This window comes from Sciurus carolinensis, chromosome 16, assembly GCF_902686445.1.
Source record: "Sciurus carolinensis chromosome 16, mSciCar1.2, whole genome shotgun sequence".
Taxonomy (NCBI): Eukaryota; Metazoa; Chordata; class Mammalia; order Rodentia; family Sciuridae; genus Sciurus; species Sciurus carolinensis.
Genome location: NC_062228.1, coordinates 44,110,197 through 44,138,167, shown reverse-complemented (window position 1 = coordinate 44,138,167; position 27,971 = coordinate 44,110,197). Strand labels below are relative to the sequence as shown.

General features: G+C 37.6%; 1 protein-coding gene across 3 annotated transcripts; it reads left to right on the top strand.

The window, feature by feature from the left end:
• Nucleotides 1-68: 68 nt before the first annotated feature.
• On the top strand, nucleotides 69-23,252 carry Znf383 (zinc finger protein 383). Of its 3 annotated transcripts, XM_047527571.1 has the most exons (7): nucleotides 70-271; nucleotides 1,374-1,439; nucleotides 5,952-5,983; nucleotides 9,546-9,602; nucleotides 14,948-15,074; nucleotides 15,372-15,467; nucleotides 21,080-23,252. In XM_047527571.1, the coding sequence occupies exons 4-7, from the start codon at nucleotides 9,594-9,596 to the stop codon at nucleotides 22,273-22,275; spliced, it is 1,428 nt and encodes a 475-aa protein (XP_047383527.1). In that variant the 5' UTR covers nucleotides 70-271; nucleotides 1,374-1,439; nucleotides 5,952-5,983; nucleotides 9,546-9,593; the 3' UTR covers nucleotides 22,276-23,252. The 3 variants fall into 3 exon arrangements, with proteins under 3 accessions (XP_047383528.1, XP_047383527.1, XP_047383529.1); XM_047527572.1 differs by lacking the exon at nucleotides 1,374-1,439 and having other exon boundaries at nucleotides 69-271; XM_047527573.1 differs by lacking the exons at nucleotides 14,948-15,074; nucleotides 15,372-15,467 and having other exon boundaries at nucleotides 74-271.
• Nucleotides 23,253-27,971: the final 4,719 nt, after the last annotated feature.

Below are 27,971 nucleotides of genomic sequence, written 5' to 3'. Positions count from 1 at the left end.
TTCCCTCGGAGACTTCATCGCGACCGCGGAGACTCAGGACAGTATTCCGAGTGCGGGGCAAGGCTGTGGGCCAGGGCCAGGCGGTGCAAGGGGAGGAGTTGGGAGGATGGGCGCCATCTTCCCGGCGAGGGCCGCTTGCGGACTACATTTCCCAGAGACCCCCGCGATGACCGGGCGGCCGCTGCGTTTGCCTGCGGAATTCTCGGCCTCCAGGGAAGGAAAAGTGCGCGGCGAGGGGCCTAGGCACCCGGGACTCCACTAGGCTGCGCAGGTGCGTCCCTGGGCGTCTGAAGAAACATACCAGGCAGGTCCGGGGTGTCAGGCACCTGGGACTGGCTCGGGCAGGGGGAGCGATCGCGAGGTGTGGGCTTCTGGGTGTGGCTGTGACCTTCCGTGACTGTGGGGCGCAGTGTGTGTGCGGGCGTGATTTTATGTTTCTCTGGTGGGTGTGTCGTTGTGACCGTGACCATGCGCAGAGCTCTGTGTGCATGTGCGACTGCACATTCCTGTAGTTTTGTTAACAGTGTGCGGCTGTCTGTATATGACTGTGTCCCCGTGGTTGGACCGATTGTATGTGACCATATTCACTTTGTGTGACATGGTGTGTATTTGGGGGTGGTGGTGGAGAATCTGCTTATGCATCTGAGACTATTACTCCGAGAGGTTTGTGTGTAGTTGTGTGTATCTTAGGACCACTCGGTATACTGGATGCCTGTGACTATATGAGGATGTGTGAACGCGATTATGTAACTTTATGTGGCACTGTGTGTGCAGTTGAAAGGTGCATATAATTGTGCCAGGGTAATAGATACATGTCCTAGTGGCCATTGTATTATTTTGAAAGTGTGATTGTATGTAGTGCTCAGTAGGGAACTGGAGGGAATTGTGACTGTGTGGTTCTCTGTAGTGACCGTGATAGTGACTCTAGCATGTTATGATTTTGTGTGGTCTTGTGTTGGAGTGGTCTGTTAATGTGTGGATGTGATTTGTATCCCCATAGTGGACTATGTGTGAGCACATATACTGGTATTATTTGGGTGATGTGTGCCTGAGAGGGCACATGGGGTTCACCTTAGTAGATAAGTGACTGCAGCATTAGGTGGATAGGTGTGAAGTGCCTGTGACTGCCCTTGTGAATCCAGCTCTCTATCCTAAGAGATGCCCATGAGATCAGGACAAATTCTGGTCTTGGACAACATAAACTTCACCTCTCCTCTGAAACCAGAATGCTCAGGACAGCCCAGACTCCTCTGACCTCCCTCCATTTTTCTTATTTCCATGGTGGTAGTTGCAGGTTCAGAATGACCTCTGATCAGGTCAGTCTAGGTCACAAAAAATGCCTGGCATCTCATAATTCTTTTCTTCTTCCTCAGCTCTGCCCTTCCAGAGGTATCCAGAGGAAGAAAGAGAAATGACTGTTGACCAAGCCAAATTATAAGGTGCACTGGGGTTTCCTTTTTGCTTTTCTTCTTTCAGATGGTCTTACTTAACACAGACTCATTAAGTGATCTGGTTCTCAAGTTTTTCCACCCAAGAAAATGATGGGAAACCCTGGGGTGTACAGCAGATTCCATTATTCTCCCTGACTTCCTTCTCCATAAAGTCCACTTATTAATTTAGAAAATAGATAAGGTTTTTCCTGTGTACTGAATTCTTTTTAAACATATACTCACATCGGAAGCACAATTATTTTAAAGAATTTGGAAAATAGGAAGTTACAAAGGACAAAAGATAATTCCTGCCACCCAAAAATAACCACTGTCAATATTTTGATCTGTTTCCTTCTTATAAATTTCCCATGTACCTATAGTATACATCATTTTTAAAAAATATTTTTTTAGTTGTAGATTGACACAATTTATTTTTATGTGGTGCTGAGCATAAAACCCAGTGCCTCACACATGCTAGGCAAGCACTCTACCACTGAGCTACAACCCCAGTCCAGTATACATAATTTTTAAGATAGAAATCTGTGCTATTTACCATTTCCTCTCTTATATTTCCACTGAAAGTTTGGTCTTCTTTTTTTTAATCAGAACATAGATACATAGAGAAAAAAACTTAAAATATAGGGGCAATTATAAAGAAAACCACTACATTAAAAAAAGAAGAAGAAAGAAAGAAAAACTTGTACTGTGACTCCAGAAGCTCCTATTAGTTCTTCCCCCGGAATAAACCCATTCTCTTCACCTTTTTAGGTCACCTGAATCCTGACTTTGGGGCTCATTGTTGTCATATCTTGACATATCATATTTTGTTGACTTGGAGAAAACATTTTTTTAAACTATATATCTACTTATTCCTAAACAATATACTTTAGTGTGACCTTTTAAGTGACCTTTTAAATTTTATATAAATGGAATTGTACTGTGTGATGCTGTTTTGGGTCTTTCTTTTCTTGACCACTCTCATATTTGTCCAACTCTGTTTTTACAGATAGGTGTAGTTTGGATTTTAGTTGTTTCTAGCTTTTGACTATGAAAGGAAAACGTTTGACTTTTATGCTCTGAAAACATTCTTAGAAGTACCATGGTATACATATACATGATTTCCTAATGTATAAGCATATGATGGGACCTTAGGCTGTGTCCTAGAGGGCGATTCTCCCAGCGAGGGCATAGAAGCTCTATGCTTCTTCCCCTATACCTGCCCTGTGCATCTCTTCATTCACATCCTATGTAACATCCTTTATGATAAACTGGCAAAAGTGTTTCCTTAGGTCTTTGAATTGCTCAGACAAATTAATCAAACCTGAGGAGGCATTTGTGGGAACCCAGATTGACAGTCATTGCTTTTGTCAGAAGTACTGGTTAGACAACTAGGTGCTTGAGACTGGCATCTAAAGTGGCAGGGGGTGGGAGCAGTCTTAGGGACTCAACCTTAGGGATCTGACATTATCACCAGTTAGATAATGTCAAAACCACATTGGATTGGAGGACACTCTGCTGGTGTCTGCTGTTGCAGCACTGATCGCTGCAACATAATATGTTGCATATGTCCATAATATGTCCATATGTTGAATATGTCCATAATTGCTCTATTATGGACATAGAGCACTTTGCAAACTGAATTGACAGATGGTTCTCTTAGTTTTATTCCATCATAGTGCAAGGAGCAGCAGAAGAATTCCTAATACGTTGTTGGGTAAAGTTTTGTTACTTGGTCAATGGAAGCCATGTTAGGAAATGCTTTTAAAAAGAGTCCTTTCTGCATAGCCCATGCTATTTTTTTAAAACATCCTCGCCCTTTTCTCTTGTTTTTGTCTTGAGACATGGAATCAACTGCTATCCAGTATTTTTTTTTTTTTTTTTTTTTTTTTTGGTACTGGGGATTAAACCTAGGGTTGCTTAGCCACTGAGCTATATCCCTAGTACCTTTTTATATTTTATTAGATACAGGGTCTCACTAAGTTGCTGAGGCTGGCTTTGAACTTGTGATCCTCCTATTTTAACCTCTTGAGCCACTGGGATTACAGGTGTGCACCACCACACCCAGCTTGTTTTGTCTTTTCTTGTCTTCCTTTTTCTTCTTTTCTTTCCTTCCTGGAATTAAATAAAAATCAAATATGGGAGACTCCAGTTATACCTAAGAGTTAATGTTCAGCAAAAGTGCTGCTTATTATTGGGCTACTTTAAATAGTGCCACAGTTAAAAAAAACTTTCATTTTAAGAGTTGTGTTTACATTGATTTTTATCTAACTTTCCTATGGTAAGTGATTTTTTCACTCAATAAATTTCTCATACTTTAACAGATTATTGGAGGCAAGGGATTAGCAATTAATTGAAGTGATTAAATCTGAGACATTTCTACAATAAATATATTATGGAATTTAAAAATGTTTTGCTTTTTTAAAATGTTAAAACTGAACTTACAAGAAATTTTACATTCATCTCTCCTTTAGGAGAGATGGGTCATGGGGGTAACAGATGTCTACAGCTATTAAGTACTAACTTCATTATGCAATGATTGACCATTCCAGTAATGACTTTTGTTGATGTATTTTCACTTTTTAAAAAATTTGTTCTTTTTAGATATACATGACAGTAGAGTGTATTTTGTCATATTATATGTACATGGAGTATGAATTATTCTAATTAGGATCACATTCTTGTGATTATACATGAGGTGGAGTTTCACTGGTTGTGTATTCATATATGAACATAGGAGAGTTCTTTCTACTGTCTTTCCTATTCCCATCCTCCTCCCCTCCCTTCATTCCCCTTTGTCTAATCCAATGAACTTCTGTTCTTCTCTTCTCCTTAATGTGTGTTAGCATCCAAATGTTAGAGAAAACATTCAGCCTTTGGTTTTTTGGGATTGACTTATATTTCACTTTACATGATAGTCTCTAGTTCCATCCATTTATCAACAAATGCCATAATTTCATTCTTCTTTATGACTAATATTCCATTTTGTATATATATAGACATATATATACACACATATGATATATATGTATGATATATATATATATGTATATATATGTCACATTTTCTTTATGCATTAATCTGTTGAAGGCCACCTAGGTTGGTTCCATAGCTTAACTGTTGTGAATTAAGCTGCTATAAATATCGATGTGGCTGCATCACTGTAGTATGCTGATTTTAAGTCCTTTGGGTATATACTGAGGAGTGGGATAACCGGATCAGCAATGAATTTTATGTTGTTTGCTTTTATTTGTTTGTTTTGTTTTATTTTGGGGATTAACCCCAGGGACACTCTATCACTGAGCTCCAGCCCATTTTCTTTTTTTATTTTCTTTTTTTAGCCCTTTTTATTTTTATTTTGAGGTCTAAGTTCCCTAGGCTGGCCTCAAATGTGGCAATCTGCCTATGTCATCCTCTTGAATAAATGAGATTACCAGTGTGTGGCACTGCTCCCAGCCAATAGTAGCTCTTTGACTTCATGAGACTATTAATTTTCCTATAACTCTCTCATCTGAAAATTAGCAGACATGAAAGAAGAGAATTTAAAGATAAGAAGTTGGAGTTTTGAGCACTCTACTCTGAATTTATGTAATTTGAATGGGACAGATAAAAATAAATGAAAGCCTGGAATTTACTACAAGAGAAAATTAGGATATACATAGGCTTTCTGGACCTAGCCCCTTTCTATCTTAATTTTCTTTTTCCAACTGATGCTCCTTTTTTAAAACCATGCAAATTTGCATTGTGTCCTCTCCCTTTAGCCACTCAAAGTGTTCACCTTACTGTCATTTTCCTCCTCTTAACAGAAAATAGAGTTGTTTCTTATTTCAACATGAATAGGGAAGCCTTTGAGAAAGGAATGGATTATAAGGCCAATTACATTAGAAAGGATGATGAAGAGTTGGGTTCTTCTTTTAAAAGGTAACATAGCTCAACTTCATTACTCATTATGAAAATGCAAATCAAAACCAAAGTGAGATAACCACTGTACACCTACCAGGATGACAATTTAAACAAGCAAACAAAAAAGACAGGCAATAGTGTTAGTGAGCATTTGGAGAAATTCCACTTTAGAAAACAGTGTTTCAAAAAGTTAAATAATTACCATTCAACCGAAGAGTTCTACTCCTAGTTATATGTCCAAGAGAATTGAAAACATATTCACATAAAAACTTGTACCTGAATGTTCATGCAGCATTTTTCAAAATAGCCCAAAAGTGGAAATTTCCCAAATGACCATCAACTGATAAATGGATAAACAGAATGGGACATATTTATACAGTGGAATATTATTTGGCACTAAAAAGGAATGGAGCTCTGATACATGCTACAACATTGATGTGCCTTGAAAGTATGCTAAATGTAAGAATCTAGTCACAAAGTATACATATGGTGACTTATATGAATGGAAAACCTCTAGGCAAGTTTGTAGAGGCAGAAAGTAGATTAGTGGTTACTTAGTGATGGGGAGGAAGGGTAAATGGGGACTGACTGCTAATGAGTATTTTGTTTGTTTTGTTTTAGGAGAGATGACAATGTCCTAAAATTACACTGTGGTGAGTATATTAAAAAACATTGACTTGTATACTTCAGGTGGGTAACTTAAAGTGACCTTTACTTATGGTATGTAAAGTATATCTGAAAGCTCTTAACAAAATAAAAGTAACATAAAATTAGTGGGTAGGAATCTAGGTAAAATAATATTGGCTACAACAATAATTGTTGAATCTGTTTAGTTGATTCATGAGAGTTCTTTATACTTTTTAAACTCTACTTTTGTGTATGTTTGGAAACTTCTATGTTAAAAAGGTATTAAAGCCAGGCATGGTGGTGCAGCCTTGTAATCCCAGCGACGTGGGAGACTGAGGCAGGAGGACTACAAGTTCCAGACCAGCCTCAACAATTTAGTGAAACCTTAAGAGTTAGGTTAACTTAGGGAGACACTGTCTCAAAATAAGAAGGTACAGGAAGATCAGTAGAATAGAAGAAAGAGTTCAAGAGGGAGAGAGAAGGAATAGGAAAGGGGAAGAAATGTGGAATGAATTTTTTAAAAATCATGCTATGTGCATGTATAAGTATACCACAGGGAGTTTTACCTTACGTATAAGTAGAAAGAACCAATAAAAAATAAATAAGCCAGGCGATGTGGTGCAGGTCTGTAATCCCAGCAACTTGCAAGGCTGAGGCAGGAGGACCACAATTTCCAGGCCAACCGCTGGAATAAAGTGAGGCCCTAAGCAACTTAGCAAAACCCTGTCTCAAAATAAAAAAAATAAAAAGGACTGGGATGTGGCTCAGTGGTTAAGCAGCCCTGGGTTTAATCCCTGGTACCAAGGAAGGAAGGAAGAAAGGAAAGAAGGGAGGGAGGGAGGAAGATGAGCTAAAGGTAGATCAGTAGAGAAAGGAGAATGGGGAGGGGAGAGGAAGAGGAAGGGGGACACAAACTGAAATAGAATTCCATGAATGAACAAATTTGTTGAGATGAACCCAACTATGGTAAAGCATTATATATACATAGTAATTGGGTTAGTAGCTCAGCAGTAGGGTGTTCCTGGGTTCAGTCTCCAACCATAAAAACAAACAAACTCCAACATCTAATGGTGAAATACTAAAATCATTCTGGGGTTGGGGTTATGGCTCAGTAGTAGAGCTCTTGCCTAGCACATGTGAGGCACTGGGTTTGATCCTCAGGACCACATAAAAATAAATAAATAAAAGTAAAGGTGTCCACCTACAACTAAAAAAATATTTTTAAAAAATCAGGGAGAAGCACTATCAATATATTTTATTAAACTTTTTTTCCCCTAAAGCTATTAGGAAAGTAGTACTGCATGGGAAGCTAGAAAACAATTGCTTTATTTCCCCTAGCTTTTCTCAAATTTCCTTGAGGGCCAGCTGATTATCAGCCCTGAATGAGTTTTTCATTCAGGGTTGGATAATAAAAAGTCTTCTCATTTCTTTCAGTTACAAAATCAGTTTTATTTTTAATGATTATGGTGTCCCTTTCACTGTTCTAATGTGTTTTTTTGTTGTTGTTGTTGTTTTTTTTGCGGTGCTGGGGATTGAACCCAGGACCTTGTGCTTGCCAGGCAGGGACTCTACCAACTGAGCCATATCCCCAGCCCCATTTCACTGTTCTAATTAAAAGCATAAACTTTTTTTAAAGTATAAAACTTCTGTCTCCTTGAGCCTGCAGTGAAAGGTTGTGATGTCTGCTTCTCCATTTCCTTTCCTTGAATTTCTCCTCTTTTTCCATAGGTTTTCTTGACTTTGAAGTTGGGAACAGAGAAGGAAAGACAGAATAAATCCAGAAAAATTAATTGTAAAATGACACTGGTTCTCTCTTGCCTTGGGACAGGTTCAAATCTGCTCTCTGAGGAGAAGGCAGGAGCTCTGCTGCACCACCTGCCAGCACTCTGCATTCTGCCTTTGAGCATCCATCCTTTTCCCCTTCCCTGGAGGGCTGGTCCCCTACTGTAAATCTTCTTGGTAGACTTGGAACAAACCCAGATTCAAGACTTTGCCTGTTGTGGAGTCCATATCTAGTCCCAGTCTTTGGGCTTCCTAAACTCCGGGGACACAGGGAAAGTTTTCTTTTCCTTTTTTGTTTTTTTTACAGTGCTGGAGATTGAACCCAGGGGTGCTTTACCACTGAGCTACATCCCAGATCTTTTTTTCCATTTTGAGGCAGGGTCTTGTTAAATTGCTCATGCTGGCATTGAACTTGCAATCCTCCTGCCTCAACCTGCCATGTCGCTGGGATTACAGGTGTGTGCCGCCATTCCCAGCACAGGGAAAGTTTTCTAAGAACTCTCACCACATTCTACTTGGAACCCTGCTTGCACTGGGTTCCCCTCTTTTATTTATGAGGTAGGAAAACATTGCTTTCCAGGAATATACCTTTCTCTCAAAGACAGCATTCTCTTAGAGACTCTCCAATCCCTGAAATATCTCTGGGATGGTTATTGAATTAAACCAAGGGCACAGAATCACTCTGGAGCTCACTGCTTTACAACTCCTACAGAAGATAGCTGAAGTTCACACTGGAATGCCAGGTGTCAGGGCCCCTCTTGTATTGCTGTTCTCCTCTGGGACATCTACTAAATTGATAATGAGAGACATATTTTAACATACTGTTATAGACTGAAAACTAACAAAAGCAATAAAAATTCAATAAACTACAAACCCATTATTCAAAAAAGCAATACAACTTTACATGTTTTCATGATAGATGGAATAAACATTGGAAAAAGACTGATTTTTAAATAATGGCCTCAAAGAATAGCATAAGATGTTTTGAGCTAGGCACAGTGGTACATGCCTATAATGTCAGCCACTCGGGAGGCTGAGGTAGGAAGATCGCAAGACCAGCTTCAGCAACTTAGCTAGGCCCTAAACTCAGCAAGACCCTGTCTGAAAATAAAAATCAAAAGGTCTGTGAATGTGGCTCAGTGGTTAATCAATCCTGGATTTTATCCCCAGTACCAAAAACAAACAAACAAAAATTTAAAAATCTAGTAATGTGAATAAGAAATGTACATGAGCCATATGAAAATAATTTTTTTTCATGTTCCTGAAGGACACCAGACATTGACTTTAATACATAAACAGGTATTCTGTGTTCAAGGAAAGAAGACTTGAAATCATAAAGGTGTTAGAACTCCTGAAAGTAATCTATCCCCCTTCCCCCCCACCTCTTTTATCCTGGGGATTAAATACAGGACCTTACACATGCTAAGTGGGCACTCTACCACTGAACTACACCCCAAATCTCCTAAGCTTTTCTTTTTGTGATGTCTCAAAAAAAAAAAAAACAAAAAAAAAAAACCTCTGTAAATACCTCTATAGTTTTTTAAAACTGATCCAAGTTCATATGGAAATGTAAGTCAGAAGTTTCCTGGCATTTATTTATTTTGCTGCAGCTAAAACCTGGAGTTTCTAGAATTGAAAAAGAAGTATTTGTCCCATGCTCCCACAAGGTAGAATTGTATCAAAAGATCAAGGGAAATAGAGGTAGTTTTTTATCTGACCATCCTGAGAGCTATAAGGCCAGTGCAGTATCTAGAGTATTTCTTCGTTTCCATAGTCTTGCCTTCTCAGAACATTGTCTTTTCTCAGGAGAACAGCCTTGAGGAGGAGTGATCGTCTCCTGCAATACTGAAAGCCATGGCTGAGGTGAGTCAATGCTTTTTCTCTATTTGCCGACATTCACTTATTTAAAAAAAAAAAAAAAAGAAGGTCTGGGAAGATAGCTCAGTTGGTAAAGCACTTGCCTTGCAAGTGTGAGGCCCTGGGTTCGATCTCCAGCACCGCCAAAAAAAAAAAAAAAAAAAAGAAGAAGAAGAAAGAAAATGTGAGCTGGGCACAATGGCAAATACCTGTAATCCCAGATCCTTGGGAGGCTAAGGCAGGAGTATTGCAAGTTTGAGGCCAGCTTGGGCAACTTAGTCCCCCATCAAAGAAAAAAAAAGATGTGTGTAAAAAAAGATGGTGTATTCCTTTCTTTATCCTGACTTTTGTGTATAACTGTCCTTCAGGATCCTGGTCCCCATTTCTTCTCATACTAGCTAGATAATCTTATACCATTCCTTGATGTCCTTTTTTTCAATCTGCATTACTATTTTCTTTTTTTTTTTTTTTAATATTTTTTAGTTGTAGATGGACACAATATCTTTATTTTTGTGTGGTGCTGAGGATTGAACCTAGTGCCTCGCACATGCTAGGCAAGCGCTCTACCACTGAGCTACACAGCCCCAGGCCCCAGCATTACTATTTCTATTAGTAAATAACAGAGCATCTTTTTTCTCAGCCCTTTCCTGGGAACTATGATGGAGAGGAAGTGTATCTAGTTAGAGAAACAAGAATAGATTTGTAAAATGAATTTGTATTTTCTGGACTGTGATTTGATAAAGTAAAGCTTAGCTGGGAACAAGCATAGAAAAGCCAAGATTATGTCTACATACTGTAATTTTCAATAAGGTAGGATGAAAGGTGGTATTGGTAGCTCCAAATGTTAGACTTTTTTAAAGATCTCCTGGTTTATGAGTCTTTGGAAATCATGGGATCAGTGACTGATATGGATCTCTGAGACTTTGTTAGGACATCTGTGATAGTTTTCTGTTACTATAACAAAATACCTGAGATAATCAACTCATAAAGCAAAAATGTTTTATTTTGTCTTAGTTTCAGAAGTTTCATTCCACGGTCAGATGACTCTGTTCCTTTGGGGCCTATGGTGAGGCAGGGATCATTTGGTAAAGTAAAACTGTTCACCTCATCACAGGGAAGAAAAACAGAGAAGGAAAAGACTAGAGTTCCAGTATCCCCTTCAAGGATACACTCCGCAGTGTCTAGAAGACTTCTTCATAAGCCCCCTCTTCATGTTTCCCAATAGTTCCCAGCTGAGAACTAAGCGTTAATACACAGGCCTTTGGGAGCTATTTAAGATCTATACTATACCAGTATCCATGAAACAAGTCCAACTTGAAGTTAACAGGAAATATGAGACATAATGATTTTCTCTATGAATCTTTAGTTTTCTTTTATCTCAGAAATAAGGATCAAGATTGGTGGATGATTATAATGAGTTTGACCAATGCCTAAGTTGTTGAGATCATATGATCAGAGCTCAGAGGATCTTATAATTCTTTTCCAGTAGTGTGTATTAAAATATATACTATAAAATATATAGTAAAAATTTTTGCCACAATCAAAATAAAGAGTTTATATTAATAGGAAATATTTTTTATGCCAATAAGTTACAGGAGTGAAGTATAGTTTATGTATTTATCTCTTTTTTCTTTCTTTTTTTTTTGGTACTGGGGGTTTGACCCAGAGGTACTTAACCACTGAGCTACATCCCAACCCTTTTTATTTTTAACTTTGAGACAGGGTCTCACTAAGTTGCTTAGGTCCTCACTAAGTTACTAAGACTGGCCTTGAACTTTGTGATCCTCTTGCCTCATTCTTCAGAGCCACTGGGATTACAGGTGTACCCTGCCATATTTGTCAGATTTTACATGCTAAAAATCTAAGAAGTGGGGCTGGAACTGTATCTCAGTGGCAGAGCACTTGCCTAGCACAGGTAAGGCACTTGGTTTGATCCTTATCACCATATAAAAATAAACAAAAAGAAGGAGAAGGAGAAAGAAGGAGAAGGAGGAGGAGAAGGAGGAGGAGGAGGGGGAGAGGGAGTGGGAGAAGGAGAAGGAGGAGGAGGAGGAGGAGAAGAAGAAGAATTAAAAAAAAAGCAAATGAGGGCTTGGGAGATAGCTCAATTGGTAAAATACTTGCCTTGCAAGCACAGGGCCCTGGGTTTGATCCCCAGCACCACAAAAAAAAAAAAAAAAAAGCAAATGAGTTTTAGAAAACAAAAATAATATAAGAAGTGTTTAAAGAATAGGACCCTCATCACCATTTCATCCTGCTCTCTAAAGGCAGACTCCCACATTTCTTTTAAATTAATGTTCCTAAATTACTGTTTCTTGATTAGTCAATTTTAGACATTTTCTAGTTATTTCTTTTCAAGATATGTGCAGATTTAGATTTGCTATGTCACACTGTCTATGTCCTTTCCCCACGAGAGAGTTCTATCACAATTTTGTTTAAATCAATGCTGTAAATGTGATTAGGATTTTGCAGATATTCTGTTGTAACTATTCTCTATCACCTACCTTTAAAAACAAAACTTTATTACAGAAATTTTTCAGACATAGAAAAGTAGTCTTAAGAACTACCACATAATCCCCAGCTTCAATAGCTGTCCACTTACGATTAATCTTATTTCATTTATTTTTCTTTGTGTTTACTCCCCTGCCTTTACTCCTCCACACAGATTGTTTTGAAGCAAAGAGAAATTTATATGTACCTCTGAATGACAAGGATATTTTTCTTAAAATATTACCATTATGGCCATTGATATATACTCATGTTCATATTTTTGTAATTGTCTTATTTTTATTTTTATTTTTGAGGGGTAGTGGGGTTGAACTCGACCACTGACCCACATCCCCAACCCTATTTTGTATTTTTGTTAGAGACAGGGTCTCGCTGAGTTGCTTAGCACATCACTGTTGCTGAGGCTGGCTTTGAACTCTCATCCTCCTGCCTCAGCCTCCTGAGCCATTGGGATTATAGGCGTGCACCACCATTTTCTTATTTTTAAAGTATTTATTTGAATTAGAATTCAGATAAGAAGAGTTTATTGCAAATGATTGATATGTCTCTTGAGTCTCTAATTTTGTAGATACTCTACCCATTTCTTCTTTCTGTGCAGTCTTTTTACTGGAATATAAGTAAATAAACTTCGTTTTTCCACTGTCTGAATTTTACTTATCGCATATCTCTGTGGTCCCACCTTGCCACACATTCTGTGTGGGGTGAGGGAAAGGGTTCCTGTCGGAGGGATGGGCTGGCTGTAAATTAACTGCTAAGAAATTTATTTAGTAGAAAAAAACCACAGGAGACAATTATTGTTTGAATTAGGGGGCGTGAGGAATTGAACCATGCTAAAGGGTCTGGCTCTAACAAAATGGAGGAGGCTGGACTTGGTTTTGTTATAGCAGTACAGGTCAAAGGGGACCAGTAGGAGCTTCTTGCGTGAGAAATGGGATGGGGTGGAGTTAAGCAAGCCATTTTGCTCTAGCAGGTCATTGGCACATCTAGGGCATGTAAATTCCAGCGGCGAGCTCCTGTAGGGAAACCACATGCTCTAGGTGATCTGGAACAATCGCTCCTGACTGTCAGTTCCCAAGAGCCAGATTTCCATGTCTAATAGCTCTAACAAGCCTAGTTTTATTTGCTAGCCATATAGATGGTGCTCCACAGTCCCATTTAAGTGTTTCCCGAAAAGTGGTAGTTAAGTGTAAAAACTTGATCAGATTTTAGTTAGGATACTTTGGTCAAGAGTATTTCACAGTGAGCTGAGGTTGTGGCTCACTGGTAGAGCACTTGCCTAGCATGCGTGAGGCACTGGGTTCAATCCTCAGTACCACATACAATTAAATAAACAAAAAACAAAGGTATTGTGTCCATCTACAACCAAAAATAAATTTTAAAAAAAGAATATTTCACAGATCAAGGGTAATTCTATTAGGAGTCACATTATATATGGTTTTCTTTCTTTTTGTAATGTAACAACCATTGACAAATTGTTAAATTCATTAGGGGTTGCAAACCTGTATTTTAAGGTTGGCATTCTTTTTTCATGGATTAGGTGAATACTTCTATCTGTAAAGCAAAACTTTTCCTCATCAACTGTGCTTATGGGGAAGAATAGTACATGTGGGAAAGAGTATTTAGGTCTGTGATTTATTCACCAGTTTTCAAAATTATGCATTGGCTTCTTATAATTCTCCAAAAATTACCAATAGTTTTTTCAGTATTATTGTAACCTCATAGATTTGACGTTTTTAACATGATCAGTCAGTCCATTTCAGTAATTATCCTTATAATTTAATACATGAGCTATACCATTTTGGGCCAAAGGAAACTTCTTCATATTGGCTCCTGAGTCTTTTCAGTATGTCCTAATAGTTTATGGTAGATTTCTTGCTTTTTGGTGTAACAAGATGTTTGCACTCATCCTGAGCATTTCTGATATAATTCTGAAAATTAGCTCTTTCCTTGAAAGTAGTACCTAGAAAACGATAATCCAAGACTTGGAGTGTTCCATACTACTGGGTCAGTGATTGTTTCTAGGACATTTCAATGGACAGAGACAGGATTTGTTTGTTCATATGTTTAATGTACAGTAAAGTCATTATTCTTACATCTGCTTTTGAGATTCAAAGATACTGGTTTTCAAGCCGGACATAGTGGTGTATGCCTATAATCCCAGCTACTTGGAAGGCTGAGGCAGGAGGATTCCAAGTTTTAGGCCAGCCTGGACAACTTAATCAGACCGGTCTCAAAATTTTAAAGAGAAAAAGGACTGGGAGACCTCTTATCCAGCATGTGCAAGACCCTGGTTTTAATCCCCAGCACCACAGAAATCTCGTCACCACCCCCCCACCAAAAAAAAAAAATCAGATACTACTTCTCAGCAACACCAACATAATTACTCATTTGCTTTAGCACACAATATGAACAGAATAGTCTCTAAAGTTGTTCCTTTTCTTTCTGTTTTCTTTTTTTTTGGGGGGGGGGCACAGTATTTGGGGTTGAGGCTAGGGGTACTCTACCACTGAGGCACACACTCAGCCATCCCCCACCTTTTAAATTTTGAGACAGGATCTGACCAGGTTACTTACAGTCTCACCGAATTGCTGAGGGTGGCATCAACCTTCAATCCTCCTGCTTCAGCCTCCTGAGCTGCTGGGATTATAGGCATGCACAACTGTGCCCAGCCAGCCCTTTTTATTTTTTATCTTGAGACAGAGTCTCACTAAGTTGCCAGAGCTAGCTTCAAATTTGAGATCCTCCTGCCTTAGGCTCCCAAGTCACTAGGATTACAGGTAAGTGCAACTACGCCTGGCTGAAGTATTTTATTATAAATCTAGTACATGTGTTTATTGTTTCAGGGATCAGTGGTGTTCAATGATGTGTCCATAGACTTCTCTCAGGAGGAGTGGGAGTGCCTGAACTCTGCTCAGAGGGACTTGTACAGAGATGTGATGTTGGAAAACTATAGCAATCTGGTTTCCATGGGTAAGGGCATCTCTACCAATAATTCAGACTTCTCTGGAATGTCTGCTTCTACTACAGTGAATTTCTCAGCAGCTTTTCAAGTAATCAGCTGAATTTCTGCTTCTTATTCCCAAATAAATGGTTTCAGCTGGAATGAAAAGGAAGCATGGGAAATGGGCAGCTCCAAGGGCTATGGCTGAAGCTTCATCTCTGTCTTCTTTGGCTGTTCCTGTAGTGCCATCTGTTCCTTGGTCAGCAAGGGACTGGATCTCATTTCCCCACAGCATAACCGTGTGCCATATCTTTTCTCATGAGCAGGACTTTACATTCCTAAGCCTCAAGTGATCTCTTTACTGGAGCAAGGGAAAGAGCCCTGGATGGTGGGCAGAGAGCTTACAAGAGGCCTGTGTTCAGGTAAGTGAGAAACGACTAAACCCCAGTGATTACAGGTACTGACTCAGCTGGTCAGTGAGGAAAGAGCACCTTCAAGATATCATCCTGGAAGCTCCCTTCAAGAACTTAGGCCTGTGGAGGAAATTAAGTTCTTTCAACATGAGTTTACAAGTGACATGTTTCAATCCTTCCCTCACTTCCTCTTCTTTCAACATTCTTCTCAAACACCCCCCTCTTAATTTCAAGTACCCAAATACTGGTCTTCATTATAGCTGCCTGTCAGTGCTTTGTTTTACCAGTTTGTCTTGGATTTTTCCTCCTTTTATCATCTTTTATTTCTTAATTTGTGTAAGCAAGTTTCCCAGGTACTGCAGTTTACTAATTATGTCACCTTAAAGAATGCAAAGTCTTCACCAATTTTAAAAAATGTGGAAAGAGAAAATCAAAAAACAAGAAGAATGCAGTCTAGTCTGGTGAGGTGGCCCCCACCTGCAATCCCAGAGACTCACAGACTGACTCACAAGTTCAAAGCCAACCTTGGCAACTTAGCAAGATCCTGTCTCAAAATAAAAAGGACTAGGGATCTAACCCAGTGTTAAAGCAACCCTGGGTTCCATCTCCAGTACCAAAACACACACACACACACACACATGGAGTCTAAAACAGAAACTAAAATGTATACATAAATAACTTCCAAAAAGAATAAAAAAGTAAAAGAAAAACCAGTTAGAGAGCTTAGCAGAAAGTCATGAACTGAATACATGGGAGTAGATTTAATCCATACTTAAATTGTAGTTGGAGCCTTGGAAATGATTGCAGGCACTGTGTATGGAAACATTTTCAGGAGCAAAAACAAATCTGCCTATGTTGAAAAGGGCAGAGAAGGAGAAATTTGGGATGAGGTAGGAGAACTGGAAAAGCACTACTGTATACATATATATATATAAACATTGGTCCAATTATTAGGATTATACTATTGAAAAAAAACATTTAAAGCTCTGTACTTCTGGAACCTGTATTCTAGAGGGTAGGAGATAAAATGTTTTAGACCATTTTATGCTGCTATAACAGAATGCCTCAGATGTAATCATTTATAAAGAATAAAAAATTATTTTCTCACAGTTCTGTAAGCTGGGAATCCAAGATCAAGGTGCTAACATCTTTAGTGAGGGCTTTCTTCCTGTGTCCTCACATGGGAAAAGGGCAATAGGGAACCAATTCCCTTCCTCAAATGCCTTTATCAGGGCACCTTATCCATTCATTAGGGAAGAGCACTACCTCTTAATATTGTAACATTGGTGGCACCTGAATTTTGGAGAAGACACATCAAAATCATAGCAGAGTATAAGCACATGTCATAAATAAAAAATATATGTAAATATATAATTATATAAAATATTAATGTAATTTATAATTATAAATTATATAATTAATAATTATAAGTAGGCATATTATAGTATAATTAGTGATATATAATTATATTATAATTAATTTATAATATAATTATATATTATAAAATATATACTTCTATATCTTCTTATATAGTAAGAGAAGTCAGGGAACTTTGGTCAAGGACTAAATATATAGACATAGATTTAATCCATACTGAAATGGTAGTTAGGGCCTTAGAAGTTTTTGCTCTTTTGCTGGGAGCAGTGACACATGCCTGTAATTCCAGCAATTTGGGAAACTGAGGCAGGAGTATCATGAGTTCAAAGATAGCCTCAACAACTTAGCGAGACTGTCTCAAAATAAAATTAAAAAAAAGACTAGGGATGTGGCTCAGTGGATAAAGCACCCCTGGGTTCAATTCCTGGTACCAAAAAAAAAAAAAAAGGTTTTTATTCTTTTACTGTACACTTTAATATAAATATTTATACAGTGTATAATTAATACATTATATTCATATATAATCTCATGATGATAAGTGCTATGAAGGGAGGTTGGAGAAGGCTACTCTTATGAGGTAATATTTAATAGAGGTCTAAAGGAGGTGTCGGAACAAGTAAATACAGAAGAGATTTAGGGAAAGGGAACAGGAAGAACAAAGTACCTGCATGAGAAGCTTTTTGGCTCCTACCACTGTGGCTATTGCTAGTGATCAAAAAGGGAATTATAGGGGCTGGGGTTGTAGCTCAGTGGTAAAGCACTTGCCTCACATGTGTGAGGCACTGGGTTCACTTGTCAGCACCACATACGAAGAAGTGAATAAAATAAAGGTCCATCAATAACTAAAAAAATATTTTTTAATAAAAGGGAATTATATAAGTGGAGATGGAAAAGTAGCAAGGTATATATGTATCTGGGTGCTGGGTGCAGCAGTGGGGGATGGGATGTGTTATTTTTTAAATATTTTTTGTTGTAGATGGACATAATACCTTTATTTTATTTATTTATTTTTATGTGGTGTAGAGGATCAAACCCAGTGCCTCACATGTGCTGGACAGGTGCTCTTCCACTGAGCCACAACCCCAGCCCAGGTGGGGTGTATTTGCAGGTGATTTAGTGTCTTATGTGCCTTGATATGGGTTGAATTTTATTCTGAAATAAATGTACATCCATTGTATGATTTGAGCAGAGTGACATGATTATAGTGTTTTTTGTTTGTTTTTGTCCTGGAGATTGAACACAGAGGTGCTTTATTCTACTGAGCTATGTCCTAGACCTTTTTAATAATTTATATTGAGACAGGGTCTTGCTGAGTTGCTGAGTATATCCTTGAACTTGTAGTTGTCCTGCCTCAGCCTCCAGAGTAGTCGGGACTACAGGTGCGTGCCATTGCACCCAGCTTGATCATGTTTTTAAAGGATCATTCTTGCTCAGAAGCTCCTGTTTTTGGATTCCTTTGATAGAATTTGGAAATCTATGAACTCGGATGAGAAGGAAAAATATGACTGTCTATTTTTAGAAACCTCTACCTGAAACTTACATTTTTTCTACTGTGGTGTATGCAGCTAACTGCAGTTCCCATGACATTTTTATTAGTAGTTCCTGTGACTTCAACATGAATAGAAATCACTGACTTTTTTGTTTCATCTTAGCAGTTACTTTAAACATGTTGAACGCCATCTCTACTTTAGAATTATTGAAGTACTAAGCTTACTACTCTGTCTTGTTACTTTATGTGTTCATGAGGAAGAAAATTCCAGGCAGAGGGAAAAACCCCTGTGAAGGCCCCAATTATGAGGGAAAAAACTCTTTTCCAAAAGATCCAAATTTCCTGATGCTGGCTTGAGATACTTTTTATTTTTGATGTTTTTGAGCCATTTAATTTGCCTAATATTCTCATTTTTAGTAAGAAATTCTTTTACAGTAATAGCTGTCAAATACTGAATACTTACCTCCAAGACATTTATACTCATTTTTATCTTATTCTCTAAGAAGTCATAAACTAAGGATTATTTCCCTTTTACAGATGAAGAAATGAGGATTTTTGGAGGGAGGTTAAATAATTGTCTGGGAACATTCAGTGTTTTTGTTAGCTTTTGTAACACTGTTACCAAAATACCTGGCAAGAACAATTTAGAGGGGGGAATGTTTATTTTGGCTTACAGTTTCAGAGGTTCAGTACATAGCCAGCTCCATAGCTCTGGGCCCCAGATGAGGCAGAACAAAATGGCATGAAAGCATGACAAAGGAAGACGGCTCAGGACGTGGCAGCCAGCAAGCAGAGAGAGCTCTGATCACCAGAAACAAAGTGTAAACAACAAATCACACTTCCAATGACCTACTTCCTCCAGTGACACCTGCCTACCAATCATTTCACTTCAACATTCCTGCACTGTCTCACACTGAATTTGGGGGGGGGATGCCTTATATCTCAGCCGTAACATTCAGTAATTAGCTATCAGAATTGGCACTAAGCTTTCATCAGTCTGGTTCCTGACATCTTTCTGTGGCATTGTTAGACTGTCTTCTTTTTTTTTTTTTTCTTTTTCCTTTTAGTACTGGGGATAGAACCCAGGGGCTCTCTACCACTGAGCTACAATCTCCAACCCCTTTTTAAAACTTTTGAAACAGGGCTTTGCTAAATAGCTTAGGCAGGCTTCAAACTTGTGATCCTCCTGTCTCAGCCTCCTGAGTTGCTGGGATTAAAGGGATGTGCACTGTGCCCAGCTGTATTGTGTCTTAATTCCTTTTTGTCTCCCTTAAACTCTATCTGCCTATCCTGTCAGTCACTGGGATGGTACCTGAGCAGTATCCTCTCTTATCATAAGATCACCATCACAAAACCCACAGCAGACAGTATTTTCATTGAATCCTCAGCACACAAAGTATTCTGAGTTTCTCTATCTGCCACATAACTTAGTTCAATACCTTCGACTTAACCTCTGGCTCATCCCCCATGTGGATAATCGTTTGTTATTGCTATCAGATTTTATCTGCTACATACTTTTATATAGAGCTTATTCTGTTTCCACCCCAACTGAGTGTGCTACAATTCAATTTTGACAATATTAGTACAAACCTACAGTCCTCCACAATACTGGCCTTACTTTAGAAGCCAGCCTCAAGTGTTGGTAATTCTTAGATCACCTATGATTTGAACTACTGGCTATAAAATTAGAGGTTTCCAAGGCTACTTCAGCTTCAGTAATTTGATAGAGGATTTATAGAACTCAGGAAAGTTCTGTATTTAAGATTACACTTTTAGTATAAAGAATACATACTAGGGCAAGATTGTGAAGGCCTCTGGATAGAAGTTCCATGCCCTCTTGTGGAATCAAGTGTGTCACACTCCCAGCACATTAATGAATTCACCAGCTGGAAGGTTCCACTGAACTATGGTATCCAGAGTTCTTTTTTACTAGCATGATTGATTAAACCATTGGTAGCTCAGTCTTTACCTCCTCTCCCCTTTGTGGAGATCAGGCAGCCAATCTGGTGACCAGTCTCTAAAAGCTAAGAACCTGCCCTCTTTCACCACATTGGCATAACAAACTACTAAAAATCATAAAATTCCAAGGAATTTTGAAGTCCTATGTCAAAAAACAGAGAAAAGGGCTAAATTTTCTTTTTATTATGCCATGGGATACCCAAGAATCTTCTCCATGCATATTTATTTCTTTTGGCCTCCAATGGAAGCCAAAAAAGTATCCATGTTTTGTTATACAGATAATATGATGATATATTCTTTCTTACATACATGCAGTTATGTAGATGTGTATATGTGACTACTCATGTTTTAGTATATGGCTCAAGCATTGTATTTTTACTAACCTTTCCAGATGATACTGACCCACATCTGTATTTGAGAATCATTGTGGTAACTTATTTCCATAGTCTCCTCACTCTGCTTTCTGAATTATATCTTGTTAAATTTTGTCCATTCCTTGTCCGTTTTTTTTAGATTAAACAGTGTCTATGAGAATTTTGTGTCATTTACCTACTTGATAGTATTTTAAAAAATATTTTTAGTTGTAGATGAACACAATACCTTTATTTTATTTATTTATATGTGGTGCTAAGGATTGAACCCAGTGCCTCACATGTGCTAGGCAGGTGTTCTAACACTAAGCTACAATCCCAGCCTGAGATAGTATTTTTATTTTAATTTTTCCATTTCTATCATAAAATTTAACTTTTCACAAATAAGAAGGGAAAAGAATATTTAGCCCTTTCTTTTCTTTCAGACCTGGAATCAATGTGTGAAAGCAAGTTATTATCTCTAAAGAAAGAAGTTTATGAAATAGAGTCATGCCAGAGGGAGATAATGGGACTTACAAAACCTGGCCTTGAGTACTCCAGCTTTAGAAATGTGTTAGAATATAAAAGCCACTTTGCCAGACAACTGGGATATCAGAATGGGCATCTAAGTCAAGAAGTATTCTCTCATGAATACGTACCCACATTTATTCAACAGTCTTTCATTACTCTACGTCAAATAATTAATAATGAAGAAAAACCCTATGAATGTAAGAAATGTGGAAAGACCTTTAGCCAGAACTCACAATTTATTCAACATCAGAGAATTCATATTGGTGAAAAATCTTATGAATGTAAGGAGTGTGGGAAATTCTTTAGTTGTGGCTCACATGTTACTCGACATCTGAAAATTCATACTGGTGAAAAACCCTTTGAATGTAAAGAATGTGGAAAGGCTTTCAGCTGTAGCTCATACCTTTCTCAGCATCAGAGAATTCATACTGGTAAGAAACCCTATGAATGTAAGGAATGTGGGAAAGCCTTTAGTTATTGCTCAAATCTCATTGATCACCAGCGAATTCACACTGGCGAAAAACCCTACAAATGTAAAGTATGTGGGAAAGCCTTTACTAAGAGCTCACAACTATTTCAGCATGTGCGGATTCATACAGGTGAGAAACCCTATGAATGTAAGCAGTGTGGCAAAGCCTTTACTCAGAGCTCAAAGCTTGTTCAGCATCAGAGAATCCACACTGGTGAGAAACCCTATGAGTGCAAGGAATGTGGCAAAGCCTTCAGCAGTGGCTCAGCGCTTACTAACCATCAGAGAATCCACACTGGGGAGAAACCCTATGATTGCAAGGAATGTGGGAAGGCTTTTACTCAGAGCTCACAACTTCGCCAACATCAGAGAATTCATGCTGGTGAGAAGCCCTTTGAATGTCTCGAATGTGGGAAGGCTTTCACTCAGAACTCACAACTTTTCCAGCATCAGAGAATCCATACAGATGAAAAACCGTATGAGTGTAATGAATGTGGGAAGGCTTTCAATAAATGTTCAAACCTTACTCGCCATTTGAGAATTCACAGTGGTGAGAAGCCCTATAACTGTAAGGAATGTGGGAAGGCCTTTAGTAGTGGCTCAGATCTTATTCGTCATCAGGGAATTCATACTAACCAATAACAAAAATATGGCTCTTGTCACCTTAATATTTTAGACAAAAATTCATATTTGGTAGTTACCATCTTTCACTATGTTTTTTTCATACGTAAGTTTTCAGTCCAAATGCATTTCACTGTAGGATATGAATTCAGAGCTTAAATTGACATCTCCTCCATATTGTACCAATGCCAGTTTCCGAATTATTTGGTGCTATGTTATATTCTTGTTTATATTTGCTCCTGTTTTAGCATTCTTTTTTTTCTGATATTTGTTCTTGCATTAGTATCACATTGTTTAAATTGCAGCCTTTCATAATTTGAAATTCCTTGTGGAATTATAACTTTGTTTTTGTTAACCTTTTCTTTCATTTCACAAGTTTATATTTTTATTATAAAAAATAATCAGAAAACATAAAAAGGCAGAAGGTAAGAATGCCAAAATTAACTGTAATTATGCCATATGGATGACAGTTCTCAATTTGGTAGAACAAATTCTCTAGACTTCATATTTTAAAGAAGCGTAGTCATGGCATGTATGCCATGTCTTCATGCCAAACACATAATTGCCATTTTGGTAAATATAGATTTTTATTATTTTTAATGACATGTAACTTTTTAAAATGACTATTATTCAAGTTAGGGTTGCCTATAAATTTTTATAATTATGTACACTTTTTAGATGCATGTTTTTTTCTTTTAAAACATTTAATTGCTGAAATTAATCATATTTTCTTTTTGTAAACTATTTTGTTCCTTTTCATTAATCCAAATCCTAATGCCATACTGGAAAAGTAATCACTATTACAAAAATGTTTATTCTTCCAGATTCTTAACAAAATTTTTCTTATATATGTTACCTGTTTTTTATTTTTTATGTATAAATATATACAATCATGTGTATGTATTGGTTTGCTATGAGGACTCAATGAATTGATATAAGGAACTTAGATCTATTCCTACCAACTAGTATATGTTTAATAAACATTTTTTTCTCTATTATCATTGCTCTACTTATTCTTATAATTATCTTCATTATGATTTATGGAAGCGACTTTAACTATGTTGTCAAAAATCAAAGAATTCATAAAGGAAGAAGAAATATAATTATAATAACTATGGGAAAGAAGGCCTTTCTCCTACTACTCATTGGTCAGTGTGGAATTTTAAAAGGGGTAGTCTTTATTCAGACTTCATACTTCATGCCATATGAAGAATGCCTTGGCTGTAACAATGGACAGTTGAAAGCACAGCTGTCACAACAGCAGGAAGAGATGAAGCTATTTCCCTAACTGGTTCCAAAAAAGCAGAAAGTGTACAGATCATGTTCTTTGTGCAGAATAGGGAAAACAGTAACAATAGACAGCTATCAAATATCTTAGTATTAATTCAGGATGCCCTCTTGATTAACATGGGCTAAGGAAATATATCCCTTTATTTAAATGCAAATACACACTATTTAAATGCAAATGAAACTGACATCACAATTGAAAAACCTGTGGCAATAAAAGCTCTATTGAAGGTTTTTTAACCTAATGTGCACGCATGTATTAAAATGCTATAAAGAGTATTAACAAATAAAATTAATATAGAATCCAAGAATCTAAAATAAGCAAGTGTATTTTGGGAGGAGGAAGGTATTATTAATTATAAAAAAGAAATAAGAATTATCTAATGCAAAAAAATTATTTTATGGAAAAGAAAAAGACAAATTTTCCTCAGAAAACTTGGAATGGAACCACAATTTGAACCAGTTATTTCCACTTCCTGGCATATAACCAGAGGACTTAAAATCAGCATACTATAGTGATTCAGTAATGATTTCAGTAATGAAAATAAAGATGACAAATAAATGATATTGAGAATAAAAAATTGAAATGATGATATGTTTAAATTTAAAAGGACCCTTATCTTTTTGGGTGATGAAAATGTGGATTTAGTGGTGTAAATGGTGCAAAGTTGTGAATATGCTGAAAACCACTAAACATTTGAAAAAGGGTGAATATTATGGTGTATATTTTTGTATCTGGTTAAATAAAAAACTTTTAAAATTTAGTGTATTTGTAAAATACCTGAAAATCTGAACAAAGCCTGTGATTTTAATAAAGAAATTGACTTTACATCAGAATTGATTGGAGAAGAAGTGAAATTTTAAGACTTGCCTCCAAAAGGAACACTTTTAAATTAGAGCAAATAATTTAAAAAATATTTTAAAAGCCAAATAGCTGTGTTAAAATGGTACAAACTAGATATTTTTATAGTTGAAATCTATAAAATATTTTAGGAACTTCCATAATAGACTGAAATATCAAATTATTATGAATTTGTCATAATTCTTACATTAAAATTTTTTAGAGGGCTGGAGTATAGCTCAGTGGTTGGATGCTTGCCTAGCAAGTGCTGTGAGGCCCTAGATTCAATCCTCAGCACCTCAAAAAAAAAAAAAAAATTTGTTAGACCATGAGGGATAATACACCCAGAATCTAGTATGAAAATATGCTGTTATACATTGCTGGTGAGACTGCAAATTGGTGCAATCACTGGGGAAAGCAGTAAGAAGATTCCTCAGAAAACTTGGAATGGAACCACAATTTGAACCAGTTATTTCCACTTCCTGGCATATAACCAGAGGACTTAAAATCAGCATACTATAGTGATGCAGTCACATCAATGTTTATAGCAACTCAGTTCACAATAGCTAAGCTAAGGAACCAAACTAGGTGCCCTTCAGCAGATAAGCAGATAAACAAAATATATATATACACAATAGAATATTACTCAGCCATAAAGAAAAATGAAATTATCGCATTTGCTGGTAAATAGATGGAAATGGAGACTATCATGCAAAGTGAAATAAGCCAATGCCCCCCAAAACCAAAGACTGAATGTTCTCTCTGATACATGGATGCTAACACACAATAAGACGGGGGTGGGAGGGGATAGAAGTTCATTGAATTAGACAAAGGGGAATGAAGGGAAGGGAGGGATGGGAATAGGAAAGACAGTAGAATGAATCAGACATAGCTTTCCTATGTTCACATATGAATACACACCATATGTACAATCTTCATATGTACAATCGAAAGAGTGGGAAGTTGTACACCATGTATGAATGATATGTCAAAATACACTCTACTGTCATACCTAAAAAGAAAATTTAAAAATTTACAAAAGAAAAAATAAATATGCTATTATAAAACTAGCAAATCAAATCTAGTAATCCATTAGCAAAATAAATACCTGTCATAATTTGAATTTTTTAAAAGAAAAAGATTTTTTAAGGAAGATTCTAATAAATCCTTATACAAACTTGCTCCTTGCTTTCTGAAAGTTGGAAATCACATTGATTTAGATAACTGAAAGAGCATAGAAGGGAATACAAAAAGGAAAAAAATGGAGGCAGACCTCATGGACCAGAGATGACCAGAGGGGCACCAGGAAGGTCTTGGTTTTATAGCAGAACCAGGTTATAGGAGGAGTTAGTGAATTTGGTGGGCCCTTTTGATGGACAGGGGGTAGGACCAGGTCATGGGAGGAGTTTCGGTGGCAAGATCATTTAGTTAGTAGCAGGAGGGCAGGTAAGGGAACAGGAATTCTAGTTCTTTTGGGGGTCTATTGTCCATATACTTTAATAACGATATTGTTTAGTATCTGAACTCAGGAACCAAATAGATTTGGTTAGTAAAGTACTCTTGAAATACAATAAAAGATAATGCTCATGAAATTTCTAGCGTTCAAATAACTAAAGCACTATAAATGAAAGCATATTATTAAACTCAATAGCTTCCAGATGTGTTACTGAACCCTTCCAGATGTGTTATTGAACCTATGTTTGGAAATATCCCACAGAAAAACCAATGTCAGAAATGAGTGTTGTGGGTAAGGGAAGGCTTTATTCAGTGGCCAAAGAATGGAGAAACCTGGGCTCACAAGTCAGCTTCTTAATTCCACAGGGTTGAGGTATTACAGGTACAGGATAAGAATGATACAGGAAGGCAGCCCGGTGGTGCATACCTGTAATCCCAGCAGCTGGGGAGGCTGAGGCAGGAGGATCACGAGTTCAAAGTCAGCTTCAGTAAAAGTGAGGAGTTAAACAACTCGGTAAGACCCTGTCTATAAATAAAATACAAAAAATAGGGTTGGGGATGTGGCTCAGTGGTCGAGTGCCTCTGAGTTCAATCCCCGGTACCAAAAAAAGAAAAAGAAAAGAATGCAGGAGGGAGAGGGAGTAATTAAGGTGAGGAGTATTCATTTTTCTTTCTGGAAATAGGCATAGCTCTTCTAGAAACTCAGATGAGGTGAAGTGGTTGCTCTACCATGTGCCCCCACCATGCCTTGCCACAGTCCCCAAAACAATGGAGCCAACCAACTATGAACTGAAATCATGAACAAAAATAAATCTTTCCTCCTTTTAAGTTGTCATAGCAATGGAAAACTGACATATGTCCTAAACAGAAAATAGACACAATCAAGATCTAATTTCTCTCTTGGCCACAAACACTTCAAATTCTGCAAAGTCCTAGGGATATTTTGTGGTCTTATGGACACACTTAACTGTTTTCCATGTCTAGTCCCTACCATGGATACCATCAGGAATGTACCTCATCTGTTAATGGTTAACTAATTTACCTTTCCAAAGACATCCTTTCTACCAAAGAGGTGACTTTGAATGAAAAGAGATTGAAAATATGAAGGACCAAGATCCTGCCACATTGACTCTGATAATATTGAGTGTAAGTCAGAACAGTATTTGGAAAAAAAAAAGTTGCACTGCCACAACCTGCAGCTGAACCTGAGAAATTAGTGAGGGGTGATGGGGGATTAAGAAATACACCTACCCAGATATTGAGGAAAAGCTGGGATCAGGTAGAACACTGCACTCTGATGGAGAAACAGTGACTGAAGTGCTGGCCCAGTAAGTTTGTTTACATAAGGTCAGGAAGTAAAGAACTACAGAGGCATTGTTCTTTGTGCATTAGAAAGTTACAGGGCTAGAGAGATTTTTGTAGCTATTTCACTATTGAAATGCTTGGAGCTTCCTGCAGCAGTCAGGAAGCCCGTTGTTCAAAGTCTCTACTAAGCGGGCAGGCTTGAAGGTTATAGCACTGGTGAAATACTGTAGTTATCTTGCGATGCTCAGAATCCTCTATCCCTGGGAATTGGTGTCTGAAATCTAGGTCAAGAACTGAAAGACTCTGTGATTAGCACAGAACCTACTTTAGAACAGGGCATCGCCATGCAACTGGGTCATCGTAACTGGCACCCTCACACTGAGAATATTCCCAGAGGGGCATAGCATCTGTCACAAGACAGTTTCAAAACCCATCATTTGGTCACTGCTCCCAACACTGAACCTGTACTGAACATGTACAGATTTTTTTCTTGTCATTATTCCTTAAATAATATATTATTACATTACATAGCATTTACATTGTATTAGGGATTATAAGGAATCTAGAGATAAAGTATATGGGCTATGGGTGGATGCACGTAGGTGATATACAAATACCATACTATTTTGTAGAAGGCACTTGAGCATTTGTGGATTTTCATATCCAAGGAGGGTTCTTGAACCAATCCCCCTTGGTTACCAAGGAATGAGTGTGTTATCAAAACATGCCTGCATTGAATTAACTAACCAGCGTTATCCCAAAGTTTATCCTTTCTGGAGGATTTCCTATCTAACCAAGTATTCATCTAGGGCAATCAATCACAGTGATT